At 40.7% G+C, this 26,401-nt stretch overlaps 2 protein-coding genes across 2 annotated transcripts in view; both read left to right on the top strand.

Moving 5' to 3' along the window:
* LOC134609328 (serine/threonine-protein kinase SBK1-like) overlaps positions 1–19,930 on the top strand; it is a 34,767-nt gene extending 14,837 nt beyond the window's left edge. Inside the window, exons 2-4 of the mRNA XM_063453009.1 lie at positions 17,922–18,087; positions 18,527–18,729; positions 19,376–19,930. Coding sequence (XP_063309079.1) covers positions 17,922–18,087; positions 18,527–18,729; positions 19,376–19,930 — 924 coding nt within the window. The remainder of the gene's footprint in view (positions 1–17,921; positions 18,088–18,526; positions 18,730–19,375) is intronic.
* A 118-nt stretch (positions 19,931–20,048) lies between these two features.
* The window catches only part of LOC134609327 (uncharacterized serine/threonine-protein kinase SBK3-like), a 34,965-nt gene continuing 28,612 nt past the window's right edge, over positions 20,049–26,401 (top strand). The window contains exon 1 of the mRNA XM_063453008.1: positions 20,049–20,078. Coding sequence (XP_063309078.1) covers positions 20,049–20,078 — 30 coding nt within the window. The remainder of the gene's footprint in view (positions 20,079–26,401) is intronic.

The raw sequence follows: 26,401 nt of genomic DNA, 5'->3' as shown, positions 1-26,401 counted from the left end.
TTCCTGTTTCCCTGCACCTTGATAGTAACTGCATAGCAGGGAATATACTAGCCCTGGTTGATTCCGGAGCGGCCGAAAACTTTATTGATTCCAGTTTTGTCAAGGAGAATAACATACCCACCAGAGAGAAGGAGACACCCTTGGCCGTTGAGGCCATAGATGGTAGACCATTATGCTCTCCAGTTATCACTCATGAAACTGTTCCACTTCATATGTCTACAGGGGTGTTACACTCTGAGACCATTCGGTTTCAGATCATTACTTCTCCTTCCTCTCACCTCGTGTTAGGGTATCCTTGGTTACGTACTCATAATCCCACCATTGATTGGGAGTCAGGACAAATAGTTTCTTGGAGTGATTCTTGCCAAGAGTCTTGTGTTGTTAAAGTCACCCCTTTGAATTCTACTCATATTCCTCCCGTGCCTACGGTCATACCCTCTCAGTACCTGTCTCTTAAATCTGTTTTTGATAAAAGGGAGGCTGAAAGATTGCCACCTCACAGGCCTTACGATTGTGCTATTAATTTATTACCTGGTACGATGCCTCCCAAAGGGAGAATATATCCTTTATCTCCTCAGGAGAATCTGGTTATGGAGGAATATATCAAGGAATCTCTAGAGAAGGGATTTATAAGAAGATCCTCTTCCCCGGCAGGGGCTGGGTTCTTCTTTGTATCTAAGAAAGATGGCGAATTAAGGCCTTGTATTGACTATAGGGGCCTTAATAAAATCACCGTCAAAAATGCGTACCCCATACCTTTGATCACAGAACTTTTTGATAGGCTTAAACAGGCCACAGTTTTTACTAAATTGGACCTTAGGGGTGCTTACAATCTCATACGTATCAAAAAGGATCACGAGTGGAAGACTGCTTTCAATACCAGGAGTGGCCACTACGAGTACACTGTGATGCCCTTTGGTCTTTGTAACGCCCCAGCAGTTTTTCAAGAATTTATTAATGATGTCCTACGTCAATTTATACATACATTCGTTATAGTATACTTGGACGACATATTAATTTATTCTAATGATTTACAGACTCATCACATGCATGTTAAATTAGTGTTGAGAACTCTTCTGGGTAACGGTCTCTATTGCAAACTCGAAAAATGTTCATTTGATCAATCTGAAGTCCAATTCTTGGGTTATATAATCTCTGCCAAGGGTTTTCGTATGGATCCCAAGAAACTGTCTGCCATTATGGAATGGCCTCTACCCCAGGGTTTGAAAGCCATTCAGCGTTTTCTGGGGTTCTCTAATTATTATAGGCGTTTTATTAAAGGGTTTTCTGCCATTGTAGCGCCTATAACCAGAATGACCAAGAAGGATGGTAATACTCATGTCTGGAAACCAGAAGCACTCGAGGCCTTTGAATTCTTGAAAGCTACATTTGCCTCTGCTCCTGTTTTACAGCATCCTGTCCCTTCACTGCCCTTTATTCTTGAGGTTGATGCTTCTGAGATAGGGGTAGGTGCTATCTTGTCTCAAAGAGATTCACCTGAAAAGCCGTTACACCCTTGTGGCTTCTTTTCCAGACAGATGTCCAAAGCAGAGAGGAATTATGATGTAGGCAATCGTGAACTCCTTGCTATCATTTTGGCGCTCAAGGAATGGAGACATCTGCTAGAGGGTACCAGGGATCCTATCCTCATTTTAACGGATCACAAAAACCTCTCATACCTTAGTGAAGCAAAAAGATTGTCTTCTAGGCAGGCCAGGTGGTCTCTGTTTTTGTCTCGTTTTAATTACATAATCACTTACAGACCGGGTGATCGTAATACTAAAGCTGACGCTCTGTCCAGACAATTCGAGACTACTGACAAACTCGAGGTCGATGTTACCCCTGTCATTCCGCCTGACAGAATAATAGCGACTACTGTTCTTTCTATTTCGTCTTCTCTCTTACAAACTATTCAGGCTAAACAAAACTTGGCTCCTGAGGAGAGGCCTGCTGATAAGCTATTCGTTGATATACCAGAGAGACGAGACATCTTGTCATTATATCATGACACTAGAACTGCTGGACACCCTGGTATTTCTAAGACAGTCTCAGCAGTTTCTAGATATTTCTGGTGGGCTTCCTTGCGCAAGGACGTCACCGATTACGTTAATGCCTGTAGCACTTGTGCCAGTATGAAGTCCTCCCACAGAGTTCCTTGTGGGTTGTTGCATCCGTTGCCCATACCCGAGAGGCCATGGTCCAATATATCCATGGATTTTATTGTTGAATTACCTCCCTCTAATGGTAAAACTGTCATCCTGATGATTGTGGATCGTTTTTCTAAGATGGCTCATTTTGTGTCTCTTGTCAAATTGCCATCATCCAAGGAACTTGCCTCTATCTTTGCCGGGGAGGTGTTTCGGTTGCATGGTATTCCCACTTCGATCGTGTCCGATAGGGGTAGCCAGTTTATTTCCAGATTCTGGAGAGCGTTTTGTGCAGAGATGGGTATCTCCCTCTCGTTTTCTTCAGCCTACCACCCCCAGTCTAATGGAGCTGCTGAACGTGCCAACCAATCTCTGGAGCAGTATCTTCGCTGTTTCGTGTCCCACCATCAGAACAATTGGGCTGACCTTCTTCCTTGGGCTGAGTTTGCTCGTAATAATGCTGCTCATGAATCCTCCGGTAACAGCCCTTTTTACGTTGTTTATGGCCGGCATCCCGTGGTTCTTCCAGCTGCATTCTCCTTACAGGGCATGCCAGCTCTGGACGAACATTTGGCTAGTCTACGTAATACTTGGGAGCAGGTTCAGTGTTCTTTGGTGGCCTCAGCTGCTCGCCAGAAGGTTCAGGCAGACAAGCATCGCAGGGCGGCTCCATCCTATGCTGTGGGAGACCGGGTTTGGCTTTCTACTCGCAATATTCGTCTTCGTGTGCCTTCTATGAAGTTGGCCCCTCGTTTTATTGGTCCTTTTCGTATCTTGCATGTGGTTAATCCTGTCTCGTATGCATTGGATCTTCCAAAAAATTTACGCATTCCTAACGTGTTTCATACCTCCTTGTTAAAACCCCTCCTGTGCAACCGTTATACTCGGCATGTCCCCCCTCCTCCTCCGGTTTCGGTGGAGGGCCATGAGGAGTTTGAAGTGGCGGCTGTAATTGACTCTCGTTTGCTTCGGGGTCGCCTCCAATATCTGGTACATTGGAAGGGCTATGGGTCTGAGGAACGCAGTTGGATTTCCGCTGACGCTGTTCACGCTCCTCGCCTTGTGCGTTCTTTCCACGCTCGTTTTCCTGCCAGGCCTGCTCCTCGTGTCTTCAGGGGGGGGTACTGTAGCGGTACTTACCCTCTCCAGGGGCCGGCCGGGGTCCTCTCTTCTCGCCGCGCGCGGTACTGCTCCTGCACGAGCCGCGCGCGGCTCAGCCAACGATGGGATCAGTCAGGCGGGCAGTGACCGCGAGAAGCGGTCACATGTCCCGCCCGACACTAAGAGCGCGCCGCGCGTCTCGGGCGCGCTCTTAAAGGGACAGTGGGAGACTAAATTAGAATCAGTCTCCCATTGGCCCCTGTCAGGCCACATTCCCCATACACTCACGTTTTGGGGGCGTGGATATGACAGGGGCCAATCAAAGTGAACCTTTAGGGTATTTATACTCACCTGTTTCCCTTGCTCTTTTCCCTATCGTGGTTTCTGTCCAGTTCCCTTTAGTGCTTGTATCGTTCAGTTGGTTTTTTGGTGCTTGACCTTGGCTTTGTTCCTGACTCCGCTCTCTCCTTATCCTTGCTTGCTTATCCGCTGTTTTGTTCTCTGTGTACCAGTCCTCGGCTTGTTCTACGTTACGCTGTCTCTCAGTTCCCTTGACCTCGGCTTGTTCTGACTCTGTCTTTCTCTCGTCCTAGTCCGGCCATTCTAAGGTCCGGTAAGACGAACTCTGTTCTTGTCTCGTGACTGTTGAACTATTCCTGCGTGTTGGGGTATATTACCGTGACACATAGTCTCCCAGTGTCCCATAGTCTCCCAGTGTCCCATAGTCTCCCAGTGTCTGTGTTCCCATGTCTCTGTGTCCCTAGTGTCTTAGTGTCCCCAAATGTTTCAATGTCCTCATGTCTCCCAGTGTCTGTGTCCCTAGTGTTTGTGTCCCCATTTCTCCCAGTTTCCCTAAATGTCTGTGTCCCCATGTCTCCCAGTGTCCCCATGTCTCCCAGTGTCCCCATGTCTCCCAGTGTCCCCATGTCTCTCAGTGTCCTAGTGACATGGGGACACACTGAGACACTGGGAGAAATGGGGACACTGAGACACTGGGAGACTAGGGGACTGGGCGACATGGGAACACAGACACTGTGATACATAGGGGCACTGAGACACTGTGTGACTTGCGAGACTGAGACACTGGGAGCAATCTATCTATACAGCAGAATCAAACTGAGTAGTTTGTTGGTGATTTTACAGATGTCACTCTGATGTCACTCCTTGTGATTATACAAAGGATTAAGGCTAGTATTTTGTTCCAAGAAAGGTGGCAACCTTAACTACTCTTCACATACTCTTGCTTAAAGTAGCACTATAGGGTCAGGAACACAATCATGTATTTCTGACCCTATTATGTTAAAACCACCACCCTGCCCCCTTCTTGCCTCCCTAAGTATAGTAAAAATATAACTTGTATTCAAGTCTGCAGCTGCTGGCTCTGCCTCTGAACTGACTGTCTGCTGACATCATCAGAAGTGGTGGTCTGAGCAAATTACAATACTTCCCCATAGGATTGTCTGAGACTGTCAACTAGGCAGATCTGGGGCAGAGCCAGCACAAGTCGTAGCCCTGGCCAATCAGCATCTCCACATAAAGATAAATTGAATCAATGCATCTCTATGAGGAAAGTTCAGTGTCTGCATGCCGAGGGTGGAGACACTGAATAGCAGTGCTGCACACTAGGCAGTACTGCCCCAGGAAGCACCTCTAGCAGCCATCTAAAGAGTGGCCAGTGGAGTTATTTTCTCTGAAAAGACAGTGTTTACTGCGAAAGGCCTGAATGGAATGATTCTACTAACCAGAACAAATACAATAAGCTGTAGTTGTTCTGGTGACTATAGTGTCCCTTTAAGTTTGGAAGCTTAAGAGGGATGTATGGGAACAAAACTTGTGTGGACTGGCTGACAATAAAATTAGTTTAGGTAATGCAGACGTTGGTCTCTCTAACACTGTGGCATGTCCCCATTCATCTACACTCACTACATACACCTTTTATCTGTCTCAGACTATATACCAGGAACTTCTGCCTGCTAGTAAGAAGGTAAGGAGACAAGTGGACCAGCGAGTGCTAGGGGACAGTCCTTAGAAAGCATTGAGTGAGCGCATCATTAGACGCATTTATGTCAAGCTCAGGGTGCTGCCTGCATAGTATGCCCTTAGTTGGACAGCCTGCATGATTGGCGGGCAGCCTGACATGCATTCATGCCAGGCTGTCCTTCAAATTCTTTGGACAGACATGCCCCCTTTTTGGGCATGTTCTCCCCTTTTGGCAGGTCTGGTCACGTGATTCGCACCGGTGGCCACCCTTTTATCCCGCCCATTGACTGCCTGCTTCACTGGACACTGCTGTTAAGGGTTATGGATTTAATTGAAAGATATAAATTAGAGAGATATTAGCATAGAGTATGTGTTTTCCTATAGCTGCATCCTATGAGTTTCCCTCCAGCACCATCTCCATCAGATACATGACGCTTGGGAGGTATGATTGTTTTAATGTTTTTGGTCGATAAGATTCCGTAATTAGGCCCATCATAATTGTCAGCACCAGGCCCAGTGTGCTCTTAATCCGGCCCTGGGTGTGGCGGTGCCTTCTCTGTCCCCAAACAGCAGGCAGGTTATGAATGAGGAGCAAATATAAAGCCCCATGTCCTTTTTTTTTATTTGTGTCCAGTATATGAACAGTGTATTTTTCAATTGTGTTTACAATGCAATTTCCCTATTCAGAAATAATAATAGTGCAGTGCTATTGGCAGCCTTGCATAATGATGATTTAACATGAAATTTACATTTATTATTAAAATGGGCCCTGGCTTTGAAGCCACAGCACAGACAAAACGAAAAAGCCCTGACAGCTGCTTATCGGGCCAACCTTGTTATCAATTTAAGAGGTATGAGGGGATAAAATTTAGAATAGTATTTTTAGCTTTATATGGTTTGTTTTTCTATTTGAAATTGAAATCTGGTTGCAGGGGCAAGTCCCGTGGTTGCAGTTTAGTTTAGGGGCTCAAGATCTTTAGATCTTTAGATATATATACACACACGTTTTATAATTGCCCCCCCCCTAAATATGAATGCTGGAGACGCCACTGTGCCCAACCTAATTTCCTAGCAGAACCAAAGCTCAACCTTTTTTCGTGACGGAGGCCGTACTGCATCGAATATAGAAAATCTCTATTTTATTTCAGTTCTTGTGTTTGCAATATATTTAAGATTCTGCTAAGACTTATAAAATTAAAAAATGTATGTAGATTTTAGTGAGATTCTCTACAGTTTCTTGGACTGAAAATGTAAATGACTTGATATTTACCACATCAGAATTATAATATTCTCTGTAAATTGAATAAAATTAGCACAAGAAACAGTCACTCCAAGATCTAGTTTATAAAACAATAAAAAGAAACTGCTGTTTATTGGACAACAAAATCTGTTAATATGGGTGACGCCAAAACATAATACAATGGGTTGGGGGTAATTTGAATTCAATGAGTCACACAGTTTCAATTCAGCCTAATATTCTAAATTAACCAGCTAACTCAGTTGTAATGCAAATACATCTGGAAAAATAAAGTGCATTACATTTCATATCACACCCGACCCTTTAATCAATGAAGTTGCAGATAAGAATGATTGAATATTCAAATAGTTACTATTATATTCTAAAAATACATCTGCATTAGTTATTTGTCATTTCTAAAGACAGATTTGTGTTTTCAGTAATCACTATACCGAGCATTGCGGACCCCACTTTTAATATACACTATATTTATATACAGGCGGTCCTAGCCTGCCCTGGTGAAGGGACTGAATGGGAAATGCGAGACGTTTCCCCAACTGGTTAGTATCTTGTTAGATAATTACAGGTGTGGCAAAATGCCGCTCCCGGTCAAGATGCCGTCTGGAGCCATGGCCCCACTGGACCCTGTGGACCAGCCGACTCTGTATACACACATACTGCCTAATACCTAAATCCATATACTCATACTGAATACATACATACATTTTACATTGAATACATAATTTATAGCTGTGATAAATTATGTATTTAATATCTTTGGTGGTAATTGGTCACATGGTCACTCATACACTGTTACTAAAGTATACCCTCAATGTCACTTACACACACACGCACACACACAATGTCACTCACTCTCACACACTCTTACTGAAATATAAACACAATGTCACTCACACCAGTTTAGTCACATTTTATTTACACACACACACACACACAAACATACACAAAATAATCAGCCCCTTAGACTCCATGCTTGTGCTGTGTATGAGGAACCATTCTCCAGTCTGCAGGAAGCTGGCATTGTTTCTGCTGGGGGAGCAGGGAAGCTGTGCACAGTGAGCACAGCCTGCTTCCTGCTCCCTCCAGCATGTGTCCGGTATTTACAGGCAGGGGGCAGCCAAGATACCATTTCACATCTCGTCTTCCCGTGCCTGCAGGAAGGGAGCTGGGCTCTTAGTGACATGGAGGGAGCCCAGCGGGTAAAGCAGTTGCGCTGGGGGGTGGCTAGAGAGACGCTCACTCAGCGTTCCAGCCTCAAACACCAGCAGCCCAGCAGGAAACTTCCAGTTGGGCGCCCGCTGCAGGTCGGCACCCCAGGCGAATGTTTTATTCGCCTTATGGTGGCGCCGGCCTTGTTTATATATAATTTAGTAAAACATTATTTCTGTTCACTACAATAATATTTATTTAATTGTCAGGAATGTCTCAAACTCCTAATTTTTCATGAGGTATTCAACCCCTTAAGAACGGAGTCAAATGTACAAATTGTGATCAAAATGGAAACAAAATCTGAAATTTGAAAATATGTCTGTCCAACTGTAATTCACCTCTTTCATATTAAATGCACCCACACTTATTATATATCATTTTATTCAGGGGAACAGGGCTTTCATTTAACTTTAAATATTTAGCTATGAAACATAATTTAATATGAATAAAATATTAAAGAATGGGAGAAAATAAGATGTTTTTATTTGTTTTAGTTCTACGTGACATTTTAACTCTGAATGTCATAATACTGTTTGCTTTTACTGCAATAAAATTAGAATTACCCCCATGATGACATATCATTTGCAATAGTAGACAACCCACGGTATTGCAAATGGGGTATGTCCAGTCTTTTTTAGTAGCCCCTTGGTCACAAACACTAGCCAAAGTTAGCGTTAATATTTGTTTGTGTGTGAAAAATGCAAAAAACTAATTTGAACGCCAAGTTTGGCCAGTGTTTGTGACTAAGTGGCTATATATATATATATTTTTTTTTATCATTTTTATTTTGAAATAGGTTTATATATATAGTGATATATACATACTTATGTATATAGATATATATATTATTTTGTTCCGTTCTACATGTATTTTAATATCAATACATATATATTAATATCAAAATACAGTTAGAACGATGAGACATATATATTTGAATTTTTTTTTGACGTATTTACATATTTTTTTAATATTATATCTAAATATATATATATAATTATTTGTTATCCTGAAGAAGGCTCCAGATGTGAGCCGAAACGTTGATGTTAATATGTTAATTTGATCATTTTGATATGAATTAAAAGTTATATTTTAACTATACTTCAAAGACCCTGGAGTGCATTCCGTTTACTTGGATCTCTACAAATTTTGCTGGATCTGCACCGGTCAATAGCATCATTATCACCAGGAGTGCAAGCATATTGGATTTTTTCTATAATTATATATTTAATCAATATCATTCTACGTGTTTTTAGATATTAATATATATATATAAAATTATATAGATGTTATACTATAATTATATATATTAATATTGAAATACACTTAGACAGTGTATGTGTAAATGTGTGTGTGTGTGTGTGTGTGTATATATATATATATATATACTTAGATCATATATAATATATATATACTGTAACGTTACTTACCTTATCCAGGGGCCGGTCGCGGTCCTCTCTTCAAACCGTGCACGGTCCTGCTGCTGTATGACAACACATGTCATATATATGATCACTTGTCCCTGTGGACTTTTGTACGTCGGTAAAACCGACATGACTTTGAGAGATCGCATTAGAGGACACCGGTCCGGAATCATGACTGCTTTTAGAGATCAACGGACCGACAAACCTGTTGCTAAACACTTTCTAGCTAGTCAACACCATCTACCTTTACTCCGGTTTATTGCAATTGACCACGTCCCTGCACAACCAAGAGGAGGCGATAGATCCAAGTTGCTCCTACAACGTGAAGCCCATTGGATCCACTATTTAAACACAGTGACTCCGAATGGACTTAATGAAAACCTTGTTTTGTCCATGTTTCTTTAAATCAGTATACTTATAGCTATACAACTCTGTTATGTCCTAATAGTTACAACCTAGGGATCCTTAAGTAAGGTCCGTAGTTCAATATTGTTCTTTTATTTAGACTAAAGTAACTAATTTGCAATTCCCTGTCTCTATGTCATAGAGTAATATGTAGATTTCCGTTTTTTCTTCTTAATTTGTACAACCACATACATTCCCTTCTAGAGTTGGCAATCTGAATTATTATACGTTTTTGTTCTTCGTTTGTTTGTTAAATATGTGGGAATCTTCCAAAAAGAGTCTTTAAGCAATCTCTAATATATAGCATGCAGATAGTTATGCCCAGGTTCAAAAAGAATGAATGGGAATGTTTGATGTGTTTGTACATATTATTATAAATATACTATGTCCAGCTATAATATAAATATATGCCTCTAGCCCAATGCCTAAACTATGTCATACCAGTAAAAATATGCCTCACAGAATTTATGTTGGTATATAGTACAGAATGACTTTCCAACTAATTGTATCTGCTATAGCCTGATCCCGTTCTGCATTTATGTTCTATGTATATTCCTCACACTGTAATTTTTCACATTGATGTTTTCTGCACGTTTGTTTTATTTCACATGGACTTTGCACATATACAGATCTATTTATGCAGACCTCGGGATATATTGGCTTAGTCTTCCTCTCTACACACTTTTTTAGGCTTGCATAGAGTTTTCCTCCGGTTTCTTTTGAACCGGGTGATTGTTTTTACTCCTTCTACGTAGTTGCTTAGCAACTACGCTATTTACGTAACACGTCACACGCACGATCCCACGTGGTGTCTCACACTTCCGGGTTTCTCAGTCTGCCGGCTGTCCGATGATCTTACTGGTAAGCTCATTACATATTTATGTATATATGGAAAGTATGTTATACATGTCACTGTGATCTTGATAAAGACCCAGAAGGGTCGAAATGTTGATTTTTTTTTCTGCTTAAACCACAGCTATGTATTAATTGGGAATGCAGTAAATAATTTTGCACTATAATCAAGACCTAGTGTGCTCCCTTTATTGCTTTTTCGTATATATAACGCGGGATTGCACCTAGGCTTATTTATATTTGAGAGTTTTTTATAAGGAGGAGTGCCTGGCTCTGGATTTTGTTTCTATATATAATATATATATATATATATATACTGTAGCATTCCTTACCTTATCCAGGGGCCGGTCGCGGTCCTCTCTTCAAACCGTGCGCGGTCCTGCTGCACGAGCCGCGCACGGCTCATCCGACGGCTTCACTAGGAAGGCGTGCAGTGACCGCGAGAAGCGGTCATGTGTCCCGCCTGAATCTAAGAGCGCGCCGCGGGTCTCGGGCGCGCTTTTAAAGAGACAGTGGGAGCCTAAATTGTCAAAAGGCTCCCATTGGCCCATGTCATGCCACACTCCCCATACACTTACCTTTTGGGGGTGTGTATATTACAGGAGCCAATCAAATTAGTTTAGAAGCTATTTAAACTTACCTCTCCCTTTACTCCCTGCCCTATCGTGGTTTCTGTTTCAGTTCCCTTTAGCGCTTGTTGTGTTCAGTTGTATTCCTTCGTTTTGACCTTGGCTTTGATTCTGACTACGTTATCTCTTTATCCTTATCTGTTCAGTTTGCCGGCTTTCTGTTTACTGTGTACCAGAACCCGGCTAGTCCTAGTTTACGCTGTCTCACTGTGCCCTTGACCTCGGATCGTTCCTGACTCTGTCTCCTCTCATATACGTCGAGTCCGGACATTCTAAGGTCCAGTAGACTTATCTCTCCTCTGTGTTGTCCTTTGTTAAGTTGAATCCTGCATGTTGGGGTATATATTCGTTACATATACACACACATACACACATATATATATATATATATGGTATAACTTCCACCTATTCACCCGTGGAAAATATCGATATAAACTTAGCTTTTCGGATACTTGCTTCCCTTATGTCACCTCCCAACTTGGTGACCATATACAACTATTGCAAACTACAAAACAACCAGGGAGTCAGCTTGTATCACTAGAATATAAACAGAAAATACAACATAGTGTAATAAAATTAAAATTTAAATATCCATTTCATGCTTCAAGGTTGCACTCACAAATTGATGTGTTTTTTTCAAGCCCTCAGGTTGCCTCACCTGTAGTTAGGGGGGTTCCTCCTGTTTGGTTACCACGCCAATTCCAAAATTAGGAAGTCCACACACTCCCAATGGTTGGTAAAAAAAAAGGAAATGTATTGGCTTTGAAGTATAAAAATAAAATTAAATGCTATTACTGGTCCTACGCGTTTCGTCTCCCTTAGGAAACTTCCTCAGGGACCAAATATCAAATTACAGTTAAAACATATAATCATATACACTGTCAAAACATCAACAAGTGTACAAATAAGCCTATTTTTCCTCCCCCCTCAAACCCTTAAATATGTTCATACAAAATAGAGTGGGGTATTATCTGCTAAATACAGATCAAATGGAAAAACATAGAGTTTAACTGTGTGAGAGTAAATAAAGATGTATAATTAACAATTGGCCACTCACAAATTATAAGATGTAAAAAAGCCTTGAGTGTAATCCTTTTCTTCAATATTTTCTATGTTCATCTTCACACTCCCATCAGTAATTAGGAATATTTGCTCAAAAGAGCAAATATTCCTAATTACTGATGGGAGTGTGAAGATGAACATAGAAAATATTGAAGAAAAGGATTACACTCAAAGCTTTTTTAAATCTTATAATTTGTGAGTGGCCAATTGTTAATTATACATCTTCATTTACTATCACACAGTTAAACGCTATGTTTTTCCATTTGATCTGTATTTAGCAGATAATACCCCACTCTATTTTGTATGTATGCTGAAGACAAGAGGAAGTCTTTGGGGACCTTTTCTGAATACTTCACCTAACACAGGGAAGCTCAATTTTTTGCTTATTAATTATCACTATTTTCACTGGAGTTGTGTTCACATATTTTGTTTGTTTGCTTAAATATGTTCAAGCTGGGAGTCCATTGGTGGTGTGGTGGGCGTTGGTACACAATCCTCTTCTGATTGGGCTTCCTATCTGCAGTTGAAAGGTATCCCAGCTGTTTCCATTTCATTCAATCTTTTTTTAGCGGTTACATTTTCTTGTCCGGCTTCACTTCCGGAAGTGCGCCGAACCGGAAGTGAAGCCGGACAAGAAAATGTAATGATCTAAGTATATATTATTTATTTTTTAACTGTTTTAAACTTGTATTTTACATTTTACACCCAGCAGGGGGACTGCCTGTCATTCCAGGCAGTCCCCCTGCTGGCAATGCTGTGGACGACTATGCCGTCCATGTGATTGTGAGGTTCTCGCAATTACATGGACCAGTAGGGCAAGATCGGAAGCAGGGGGACTCCCTGGGATGCCAGGTGAGTCCCCCCACCGCGAGCGCCGGCAACCAGGTAAGTATTAGGGACGGTGGGGACGTTCTATGCCGCCCGCTGGCATTTAGGACTGGGTCCCCAAGGACGGCATAGAACGTCCGCCGTCCTTAAGGGGTTAATAATAAACAATTGTATTCATACATAAAGTAGGTCAGTAATATGTCCAGATTTAAAATACTAAAATTAATATGTTACAATGATATATAATCTCTGTTTTTTTTTTTTTTACCCAGTCTCCATACTTGTTCATACGCCAAATATAGTGTATCCATCCATGCCTTTTTAAGTTTCACTGACTGGGTGCAATACTAGGCCTGATTTAATGCCATGCATTATAGGAATGCTGTGCACAGTGAAAGAGGGTTGAAATAGCAATGTTACCATGGGGACCAGGACAAGTTTTCAAAGACTGAAAGAGTGTGAATTGCAGATAAGCTGGTGAGGAGATTCAAGGAATTTCCATAGGAAGAATTCTAGAGGTCATCATGCCCAACCTCCAATTTTGGATTTCCTTTCCATTTACACAAGATACACTCAATTTTAAAAAGGAACAATTGCCTGTAATGGGACAAATGTTAGTGTAGCTGGGTGCATGCTCACGGTCATTCTTAGTGTAGTGGTACTATAAGACAGGTATAGCCTTTGGTTAACTCTGTATATAGATAAAAACTGTGGGAATCAAACAGAATCTTCATAATAAAATGTATCTTTAATCACCTCCTAAAGTATTATTTCCAAATTATGTTTTAGGTGAATATTTGCTCAAATGGAAGCAAAAATGAAAAAAACAACAAAAAAAAGGAGTTATCAACTAATTGTAAGTTATGCAGCATGAATGAACACCCTCCATAATAATTGTGTGAGTCATTATGAGAAGTCATACTCACCCACCCCACCCAACAACCCCATCCTGATAATCGATGGAATATACACACTATAGGGTTCATGCAAGAAGATTAGGAGCTTCAAAAATGAATATTACTTGGGGTAAAAAAAAATACCAATATGTGAAGAAGTATTGGGTAGTTTTAAGTCAACACCACAATATATGAGATTTCTAGCAGATTACAGCTGGTAGAATAGTATGGTTTAATATTTAGGCAGGTTATAGAAAAAAGGTTATTTTAAAGCCAGTTGGTTGTCTTTACCACAGTTAATTATTGGTGTTATATTTTTAAATATATATTTGACTTTATCTTTAAACAGAAAACTAGGTTTGGTGGGATAACAAAAAAATTGCATATTTTTTATGCTGACTTGTTGACTTTTGGTTAATAAGGAAAGGTTTGTTTAGTGATTTACACAATATATTGCAATGTTAAGGACAATCAAAATTTGAGGTCAGGTTAAATTTAGATAGTGAGAAACTAGAAACCAATTTCTAATCAAAAAATCTAATAGCAAAAACAGAATAATATTGCAGTACTCCAGTTTAATAAATAATGCATCGTTTAACCTCCACAGTGATCATGTGCAACTTTTGCCCATAAAAAAAATGGATTGATGAATGAGGTCTCAGAAAGATAGAGGTGCTGGATTTTCTAAGTTAAAACCTATGTTTTAAGCTCGCTACACACACTCTTGATAAATAAATAATATTTTTTTTACATTGAAAATTAAGATTTTCCCGCTCCTAGACTATTTCATTTAACCCCTTAAGGACGCAAGACGGTTCAGGACCGTCATCGGCATTTTTCCCTTGCCGACCGACGACGGTCCTGAACCGTCCTAAATTTAAAATGTTCTTACCCGATCGCCGTCGTTCCCCCGGCGGCGATCGGCGTTGCTCCCGGTGTGGGGAGACTGCCTGCAGCCCAGACAGTCTCCCCATGGCGGATTAGGACCCCTGGGGCCATGTGATCGCCCAACAGGGCGACCACATGGTCACAATAGGTGTCCTAGTCTCTGCCTGCAGGGGGACTGTCTGTGCTGACAGGCAGTCTCCCTGCCAGTGTAAAATCATAAAAAAATGTAAAGTGAAAGTTAATAAAAAAATATATATTATTATATATGTGTATATATATGATATATAGACATATATTATACCTATATAATATATGTCTATATATCATATATATAATGTCATGCTAAGTGTATTTTTATATTAATATGTACATATATTAATGTAAAAATACACTTATAATTAATTTACACACGTATATATATAATATATATAATAACTATGTATATATATATTATTATAAAATACGAATAATAAATAATTTAAATTAAATTAAAAAAATTAAAAATAATAATAAAAATAAAAAAAAAATTATATATCTATCCGAAATGTTATTCTAACTGTATTTTCATATTAATATATATATATATTTATATCAAAATACACTTAGAATAAAATTGTATATATATCTATGTATATATAAATAAATAAAAAGAATACGAACTATTCATATGTCCATATACAAAATTACATAAATAATTATATAAATATACACGTAGACTTCAAATATATAAATATGCACATATATTTAAATTCTACGTGTGTATTTATGTAATATTTTTACATAATTAAGTTATTTTATTGATTGCAATTTAAGGGACCTGCCTGCCAACCCAGGCCGAAAGTCCAGAGAATTTAATTTGCTAGCACTGTATTTTACCCTGTAACGTTCTACGACACCCTAAAACCTGTACATGGGGGGTACTGTTTTACTCGGGAGATTTTGCTGAACACAAATATTAGTGATTCAAAACAGTAAAACATATCACAGCGATGATATTGTCAGTGAAAGTGACTTTTTTTGCATTTTTCACACATAAACAGCACGTTTACTGATGATATAATTGTTGTGATACATTTTCCAGTTTTGAAACACTAATATTTGTGTTCAGCAAAGTCTCCTGAGTATAACAGTACCCCCCATGTACAGGTTTTATAGCGTTTTTGAAAGTTACAGGGTCAAATATATGGGTCAAATATTTTTACATTGAAAATGGCCAGGTTGGTTACGTTGCCTTTGAGAGCGTATGGTAGCCCAGGAATGAGAATTACCCCCATGATGGCATACCATTTGCGAAAGAAGACAACCCAAGGTATTGCAAATGGGGTATGTCCAGTCTTTTTTAGTAACCACTTGGTCACAAACACTGGCCAAAATTAGCGTTCAATTTAGTTTTTTACTTTTTTCACACACAAACAAATATGAACGCTAACTTTGGCCAGTGTTTGCGACTAAGTGGCTACTAAAAAAGTCTGGACATACCCCATATTGAATACCCTGGGTTGTCTACTTTAAAAAAAAATATGTACATGTGGGGTGTTATTCAGCGATTTATGACAGATAATAGTGTTACAATGTCACTATTGATACATTTTAAAAATATATGTTTTGAAACCGCAATATCCTACTTGTACTTATAGCCCTATAACATGCAAAAAAATAGCAAAAAGCATGTAAACACTGGGTATTTTTAAACTCAGGACAAAATGTTGAATCTATTTAGCAGTTTTTTTCATTCGCTTTTGTAGATGAATAAAAGATTTTTCACATAAAAGTCAAAAAATATGTATTTTTTTCAATTTTTCATCATATTTTTTCATTTTTTAAAAATTAAATTACATGAGATTATATAAATAATGGTATGTAAAGAAAGCCCCTTTTGTCCTGAAAAAAACAATATATAATTTGTATAGGAACAGTAAATGAGAGAGCGGAAAATTACAGCTAAACACAAACACCACAAAAGTGTAAAAAGATGCCTGGTCGCAAATGTACAACATCGCAAAAAAAGTCCAGTCCTTAAGGGGTTAAGTTTCCCTCCACAAGGTTTATACTATGTTTACATTACACATTTCTTCTTAAAAAGTAATTATAATGCTAATATGACAGATACTGTCTGTTTCTAATTAACATATTACATATAATTACTTTTCTCCACCCACTGCTTGAACACTGACCAATAGAAATCTTCACACCTATTAACATGACATAGGCTATTGGTGGGATACTCAATTTGCATTTAATTAAGGGAGGGGTTTATGGTTTAGTCAGGGCAGTTCTCCTATAAAAGACCATTAGCATGCTTACAGCCTTCAGAATTTGTCTTCTTGTTGGTTTAGCAGGAACCTCTTGAAGACATTGGACTCCAGGAGAAAATTTCCATGTGTTGAACTTGTGAAAGAGATCACGTTTGCCATATTCCAAAGTGATATCTCAACCCAAAGTTGTTTGTAAGATTTTAAAGGTAAGATCTACACTTCCTTATAAACTGATACATGTCTGAATGGAGTGTGATATGTAGATAAATTGCAAAGAGTAGGTTAAAATAGTAGAGATGTAAACAGTCTACAGCTCCTCTAGATTGAAATTTGGTAATTTTCTATACAACAAAATTTGTTTAAAGAAACTAAAACCTTATATTTTAGTATTTGGTTAAACAATTAGATGTTCAGGGAATAAAATGTACATGATTGTTATTCCTGTTGGATGAATAACATTTGGTTCTCCGTATATGTTGGACTAAATGTCACGTAAGTCTCAGCCAACCTATAACGTGATTGAAAGTTGTATTACACAGTAGGTGGAGAGATAAATGTTTTAATGTGTAGCTTGGTTTGTAAAACTGGTTCTGTCCTTTAATTCATAGCATATAATTCATTTGGGGTTAGTCAGGACACTCTGGATCTGGAATACCAACAGACGTTGGTTCAAAATTTGATTTGGTTAAAAGAACAATTCAATGTATTAAATACTGTTTATTGAATTATACATTAAATATACAATTTGCATTTATTATTAAAAAAATCTATATAAAGTTCTACCTACTTTTACATTTAATGTCTTGATTACATTATACACCTGCCATCTGTTATACAGTCTCTCTAGTCGTATTAAAATATTCCTTAGGGCTATTAACACACCCTAAAAATGCATTTTGCTATCTTTGTACCACTTTCTGGAGGCATCTATCTTTACTTATAAAAGATTATAAAAAAGCAGTTTTTAAAACTAATATTTTGCACCCTCAGGTCTACGCTTCAGATCTGAGTAAAGAACCTGCCTTCCAGCTCATTGCAATGGAAAACACATCCGAAAACCAAGAGATCCAGATGATTCCAGAGCAGTACCAGGTTCTTGAAAAGCTTGGAGAAGGGACCTTTGGTCAAGTTTTACTGGCTCATGACAAGCTAGCAGGTACAGACTGTTTCATTAACCCCAAAGCCTTTGTTGGCACACGTGTGTTAATCTAATAACATACAGTATCTAGAATAGTTAATGGCTATAATAACGTGTACTTTAAGCAGAAATTTCACTTTTTGCAAAACCTAGTGGCCACCTAAAAGTTCGTTTTTTTTTTTTTTTTATTAGTTTTTTTATTTGTTTTTTTTGTCTTTTTATTTATATTGTATATCTTGCTGTACTGGCACAGCCAAAACAATAGGCAAATTAAATTAATTTCAAGTGTCGCATGCACACACACAGGACTCGGAAAGAAATATTGGAGCACTTAAAGAGAACTGTCTTAATAGTATTACATTTAACATCCTCATGTCACTCCCGACTCATTAATGTTACTATAGTTGATTGTTTTTCTGAAAATGGTTTTAATATTTGTCTTGATCATGTTTACAAGGTCGATCAGTGGCGCTAAAACTGATGAAGAAAGAAAGAACCCACCAAGATGACTTTGTCAAGGAATTCAAGGTTGCGGTCTATCTGTCTCATCACAGGGGTATCATTACAACCTACCCCTACTTCTTTGATACCCTGAAACACTATGTCTACGTCCAGGAGGTGGCAACAGCAGGGACCCTCGAATCCATTATTGTTGAGAAGGTAAGGAGCATAAGCTGTATAATTGCTCCTCATTAGTCTCAGTGGTATTTTACAGCAGATTAGTAACAATGAATCGTCTTGTTAGAATATCTATGCTACTTTAGGCATGGGCAACTTGATACCCTATACCTTATGTATGTACTATAACAATAACTGGCATTGGATATTTGCTGTAATTGTATATCATCAAGAACAGGAGGGCCGCTGGTTACCAACACCTGTCCTAGCTGCATCTTAGTTTGGTTAAATCATTATCAATGTTCAAGTTGAATTCATTGAAAAAGTTGAAAACTTTAATTTTAAAGTTTTAATAAACACAGCCATCTCCATAAAACATATAAAAAGAGCTTAATTACATTTACTGTCAACTCTTGCCTACAATTGAAATAGCTAAAATTAATATTCTATTTTCAGCAGCATATATATTTTAGAACTTTAATTATGGCATACATTGATAATTCAACATTGCATGTGTAAATCACTGCTTACAACACAATATTTGAGGCATACGTTTGCTAGAGGAGAGTTATCAGCTGACCTATTAAAATAATGATTTTGAGAATGATATTGGTAAAAGATTTTTATTTTTGGCTCTACTGAATATTTTACTTAATATACTGACATTTTTTTTTCTCTAATATTTTAGGTTGGGTTACCAGAATACATTGTGAAGCGTTGTGCTGCTCAGATCTCCGAAGCATTGTTTTTCATTCATAATCAAGGGTTGGTGCATAGAGACCTGAAACCAGACAACATCTTGCTTATGGATAAAGAATGCCACAACATCAAGATCGGAGATTTTGGTCTAACAGAACGTTTTGGTAGATTCATCCCATCGATGTCTCATATAATACCATACATGGCACCTGAGCTTTCTATTCTGGAACCTAACCAATATCTACACTTGAGTCCAAGTATTGATGTCTGGGCATTTGGAGTCACTCTGTTTGTAGCTCTCACTGGCTGCTTTCCATGGCTGGAAGCTGTAAACAAAGACCATAAATTCCAGATATTTGCAAGCTGGAAAACATATGGCGAGTTAGACGCTCCCCCTGTTACCTGGCAGAGTTTCACCAGGGAAGCATTGGTTATGTTTTCCAGTTTACTTTCACTGAATCCTTCCGTTAGAATGTCTGGTGGCATTGTTTACAATTACCTGCATGTACCATGGAGATACAAAGAGCTGAATATTAATAGGTGAGAGGTTTAAGCTCTTTGTCAGCCAAGGACAGGAAGCAAAAGCAATGGAAGAGCTTACAGATGTCATGACACTTATATATGGATATCAAGTGTAGTAAAAGGGCCTCATGTCTTCGAGGATGCCGTGTACATGTACAGTGAACGTGAAGGTAGGTTTGTATTTAATTATTTGTTTATTTATAAAATATTTTACCAGAAATAATACATTGAGATTTCTCTCATTTTAATGTATGTCCTGGGCCCACTAACCCTACATCGTTACAACAGGGTACAATAGAATATTCAAAATAATATTAATACATATATAAATTTAATACAGAACAGGTAAGAAATGTAATCAACCATTATTACAGGTTCATTCTGTTTTGAGATATGTAAAGAAGGATTTCTTAAGGATTTTAGGCTGGGAGGGGATTTGAAAGTGTCCGGAAGGTTATTCCATAATAGCAGTGCTCTGTAGGAAAAAGAGGAACGTAACATTTTTATTTTGTATTTAGGTAGACTACTTAAAGTACTGGTACTGAATCGGAGGTTATAGAAGGTGGGAACAGCCGGGGAGAGCATTCTGCTCAGGTAGGGTGGGAGCTTTCCAAAAAAGCTCTTAAACACAAGGCTGAAAAGATCAAGGTTCCTGTCTGAATTCCAGCAATAGCCAATTTAGCTTTTATGATGTCACAATGGTTGGTCATGTCATAACAGTGTAGCAAAAAGCAGCAGGATGAGTTTTACAATGTAGAAAGTTTATGAAGGTGGATTTGTGATACAGGTGCATACACTACATCCCCACATAGTGTATATCAGTGTGTGTCTTAACCATCCTTTAGCCCCTCTCTCATCCATTTTTAAATACTTCTAAAATTCTGCTTAAAAATAGGAGTAATCACATTACCCATCATTTCATAAATATTTAAATAAACATTTTTTTCTACAATCTGTCCAATAATTTAACATATACCTCCCCCCCTCCTTTTATCTTTATTAGGGGATGGGTGGGGTGGTATAAAATTTAACATAATTGGATATACCCGTTAAGGAAGATTTTAAAGAAATTAATTCCCATATAAAAGAATGCATCCATAAATAAACTGGTTTATTCATGTATCTTGTGCATAGACATAGATAGAGTTCTAGTATGTGTGAATTCTGCTTTATACTAGAATTTTCATATATTTTATCTTGTTTTAATTTTTCCTTAATAAAGTTAATTAAGATTTGATAAAAGTTTATTAGTTACAAGCACTTTAATCATATCCACTCTTCCCCTTTTTTCTACATGCCCACTGAATGACATGAACAAAGGACTATTCACAGCCAATCGGGCAGTGAGTGACGTGGAACGCATACATCATCGCTTCCATGACATAATTACGTGAACGGGTGTGGACTTACAAGCACATGGGCTTGGGTACCCAGAACAAAGTGGGATCACATCGAAAAGGGCGGAACCCTGAACCAAATAGAACCAAATAGGAGTAAATCTATATCAGCTGAAAAAAAAATAGGAGCCATAGAAAGCATTGATGGATCAATTGAGAGGTTTATCTGAGACTTGAGGGTCTTGACATCTTGCCAGGTTATTATTCCAGCTGGGTACCTGTTGACTGGTAGGGCATATGTATTGATGGCTTGGATCTTGTTCTTGCCATTTAGCTGGGACTTCAGGACCTCTCAGACTCTCTGGAGGTACTCTGATGTTCTCCTTGCCTCTTCCTCATGGTTGCCATGTTCTTGTGGTACCCCCAGGTACTTGTAGATATTCTCCACATCACTTTTCTTCGCTATCTGTCACACTGCTGATCTGGGGAGACCTCGTGCACGGTCGGCATGACAGCATGTCCGCACTCGATCAGCGTGGACACACTAAAGCTAAGCTTACCTCTTGCCAGTTCTCCCTCCAGTCTCCATGGTAGATCGGGTGGAAATCATGCTGGCATTCTCAAAACCGCTGGTCGCTTCCAAGGGCCTCAAATGAAATTTTTTACGCTAGTGACACGGATGTGCGTGCATCATCACATCATCGGTGTTGTGATGGACTGCCTGCCACCCCGACTGGGTGGGTCCATCAATCAAAGCTTCCTAGCTGACTGTCACAGTTCTCACCAGTTAGACAGACAGCCAGACGTGGTCGCTCCTGGAGTTCCCAACAGGGGACTTGAACCGGGGAACTTCTCAGTCCTAGTCCTGCTTTCTGCCTCTGAGCCACAGCAGCTTTATACAGTGACTACTGATTCCGGTCCTGTTCATCCTGGCATGGCTACTACACCGGGGGCTGCACCTTGACTTGGCTGTGTCTCACCTGACTCTGATCGGTCATCAGCAGGGTATTTAAACCCAGCCTCACCCTGTGCTCAGTGTCAAGTCTTTGATCTTGTGATCCTGTTTCGTACCAGTGTTCCTGTTTCATCTGCTTCGTATTATTGACCCCGGCTTCTGACTACGTTTATCCTGACCTCTGGCATCCTTTGACCTCGGCTATCCCTCGACTATCCTGCTGGTTCAGTCCTTGCCTGTACTGCGTATTGGTACTTTATCCTGCACAGACCCACAGGCCGGGTGAATTCTTACCTGACCACCTTGGCCTGTGGCTGTCTGCAAGGGTGAGCAACATATCTGCGCTACAGACTCCCAACTCAGGTAAGACCCTGACAAAAGACTTGACCAATATGGAGTCCGCAGAGATGTGCTCACCCTCGCCCCAGCAAGTGTCCAGCCTGGCCCAGACTGTTTCGGAGCTGCAGCAAGAAATTTTATTTCTTAAAGGCGCAGTACATCCAGCCCCGGAACCAGCTTATCCAGAACCGTTTGTCATCATGCCCGACCGATTTGATGGTAGCCGCACGTCCTTTCAGTCATTCAAGATGGATTGCGAGGTGTTGTTTTCATTAAAGCCTCAAACTTATGCCACAGAATTCATCAGGGTCAGAGCGGCTATCAACCTGTTGTCTGGACGCATCAAAGTTTGGGCTCACCAAATGTTGCAGACGAAGAGTCCTGTCCTTGTCAGCTGGGAATCCTTTATTACTGCTATGGACTCACAATGCAAGACCACTATGCCCAAGCCAGCTCCACGTACTAAAAAATCGCGGAGTCTTCATAACCAAGGAACCGAGTACCATCACCACACCCCAGTGATGCCCCCTTATGATCCAGTTCCCAGGAAAACTCCAGAGGTATCCTGTGTTCCACTTGACCCTGAGGAACCTATGCAATTAGGACTTGTCCACTGCAAAGTGACACCTAGGGAAAGGGACCGAAGGAGAAGCCATGGCCTGTGATATTACTGTGGAGAAAAAGGGCATTTCATCACGCTTTGTCCTGTTTGCCCTCCTAGACTTCCAGCTCTCCGACTGGGTACTAATTTCCTTCATCCTGTGTACACCGCATACCAGCCTAAAAAGCTACATGGGAGCCGTTTTTCTTGCCCATGCTTGGCTTCCATGGGAGAAACTACACCCCCTGCTCCAGAGCCACCTGCATCTACTGCCGAAGTTACTTCCTGTGGTACCACCACTACTTCCTGTCCACCTGAAAAGGATTTACCTGTGGATTGTGCCATTGCTTCTAATGGCACTACGGTCCGTAAAGAAGACCTTGAAATGTTCGAAAAAGCATTGTTAGCTACGAACACTGCTCCTGCCGAAGTTGTGGAAGTGCTTGCCACCTGTACCCGGAACCTAAAAAACCTGGACAGTTCTTCAGCCGTACCAGAAGCTGGTACTGGGAAATCCCAAGCAATTAAGGGATTCCACACTGAGGACTTTGACTATGGGGACTCACTGGATTCTGATAGTGACCTTGGAGAGGTGTATTATTACGATGGAGAACCTACTTACGCCCGGAGGTCGTTTTTAAAGGGGGGGGGGGGTACTGTCACGGTTCTCACCAGTTAGACAGACAGCCAGACGTGGTCGCTCCTGGAGCTCCCAACAGGAGACTTGAACTGGGGAACTTCTCAATCCTAGTCCTGCTTTCTGCCTCTGAGCCACAGCAGCCCCCTGGCATGGCTACTACACCGGGGACTGCACCTTGACTTGGCTGTGTCTCACCTGACTCTGATCGGTCATCAGCAGGGTATTAAAACCCAGCCTCGCCCTGTGCTCAATGTCAAGTCTTTGATCTTGTGATCCTGTTTCGTACCAGTGTTCCTGTTTCATCTGCTTCGTATTATTGACCCCGGCTTCTGACTACGTTTATCCTGACCTCTGGCATCCTTTGACCTCGGCTATCCCTCGACTATCCTGCTGGTTCAGTCCTTGCCTGTACTGCGTATTGGTACTTTATCCTGCACAGCCCCCGTGCACAGACCCACAGGCCGGGTGAATTCTTACCTGACCACCTTGGCCTGTGGCTATCTGCAAGGGTGAGCAACATATCTGCGCTACAGACTCCCAACTCAGGTAAGACCCTGACACTGACGCTGAGGACCATAAGCACAACACCGGGCACCGTAGCCCCTATCCTGCTCTCAGTGGGAAGAGAGTATAGCTGATAACCCAATTATCTCCAGGCAGGAAAAAAAAAACATTTCTACAAAGTCCCAAAAGTACCCCAAAACACAATATCCCCACAAATGTCACATCCCCTGATAGCCCTGATCTGGCTGACCAACATATCCAAAAATCACTCAGATCAGTTCAGGGGTTCAGGAATACCCTGGAAGTCACAGGTCTACTTTGGGGATTCGAAGTAAAGTTCTAAATGCCGAACATAGCCGTTTGTGAGTACAGTCAGTGTATTTCTTTTGTTTGGGAGTTTCTTCTTACCGAACGTCGTTCGACTCCCGTTCGAATAGCCTAACATCCCCGGAAGGTAAGCATTCAGCGACGTTCGCGCACTTGAGTGAACAATTTGAGTTCCATGCACTCGATGACCAAACACCACTCATTGTTGTCACGCCTTATGATGGCCGCCACCATACCATGGGTCTTCCCAGGACCAATCTATGATGTCTCTCCAGTTGTAGGGCTATAGGTCTGGATCTGCCAACCAGCTCTCTTGCTCTGCCTGCAGGGTAAATTGGGGCCGACTTGAGCTGAGCAGGTGCTGGTAGTCCTGCTCCAGATCCCATTCCAGGGTGGCCAGATGGATCAGGTCTGGCCCTAGGTCGCCAGCTCTAGGGAGATTCAGTATAGCCTCCCTGTGGTTATGTATGACCCAAAAACGTGATACTGTAGCACTAGTGATGTCCCGAACGGTACGCTGGCGAATAGTTCCTGGCGAACATAGCATGTTCGCGTTCGACACCGTGTGCGAACACATGCGATGTTCGGTCCGCCCCCTATTTGTCATCATTGAGTAAACTTTGACCCTGTACCTCACAGTTAGCAGACACATTCCAGCAAATCAGCAGCACACCCTCCCTATCAGACCCTCCCACCTACTGGACAGCATCCATTTTAGATTAATTCGGAAGCTGCAACCATTTTATTTTATTTTTTCAATTTTTTTTTTTTTAGTGCATATAAATGTTACAAGCAGATACTCCCCCCAGGCACCCTGTGTTACTGCAGATACTCCCTCCAGACATTATGTGTTACTGCAGATACTCCCTCCAGACACACTGTGTTTCTGCAGATACTCCCTCCAGACACCCTGTGTTACTGTAGATACTCCTCCCAGATACTCTGTGTTACTGCAGATACTCCCCCCAGCCAGAAGAGGACTCAGCCGAGGAGGTTATGGAAGAGGATGGAGTAGGAGGAGTAGAGTAGAGTAGGTGGCAGCAGGCCTGCCTGCAAGTCGTGGCGGTGTCACCAACTCCTCTGCAGAGCCACGCATTCCATGCTTGGCAGCCGTCAGCAGGTTTACCCAATGTGCAGTGTAGGTGATATACCTGCCCTGACCATGCTTTGCAGACCAGGTATCAGTGGTCAGATAGACCCTAGCCCCAACACTGTGTGCCAGACATGCCATTACTTTCTTTTGCACAATCGAGTACAGGTTGGGGATTGCCTTTTGTGAAAAGAAATTTCGGCCGGGTACCTTCCACTGAGGTGTCCCAATAGCTACAAATTTTTTGAATGCCTCAGACTCCACCAGCTTGTATGGTAAAAACTGGCGGGCTAATAGTACAGACAAGCCAGCTGTCAGACGCCGGGCAAGGGGGTGACTTTCTGACATTGGCTTCTTACGCTCAAACATGTCCTTGACAGACACCTGACTGTGGGCAGATGAGCAGGCCTGACACACAGACGCTTGGAGACAACTAACTGCTATTCAATCTATAACAGTGAAAGTTTTTTGGTTTTTAAATGCAAGCTATTAGGACACCATATATGAGTGGCAAAGTACACTGGCAGAGGTCTGCAGAGCACACGCTGAAGGCCTGACACACCCGCTTTAACCCCTTAAGGACACATGACATGTGTGACATGTCATGATTCCCTTTTATTCCAGAAGTTTGGTCCTTAAGGGGTTAAGGACACTGACTGCTATTAGCTTACACTGAAAAACGTTTTTTCTTTGTAAAAGC

The sequence above is a fragment of the Pelobates fuscus genome, chromosome 4 (assembly GCF_036172605.1).
Source record: "Pelobates fuscus isolate aPelFus1 chromosome 4, aPelFus1.pri, whole genome shotgun sequence".
NCBI classification, from domain to species: Eukaryota; Metazoa; Chordata; class Amphibia; order Anura; family Pelobatidae; genus Pelobates; species Pelobates fuscus.
This window is presented reverse-complemented; position numbering and strand designations above follow the sequence as displayed.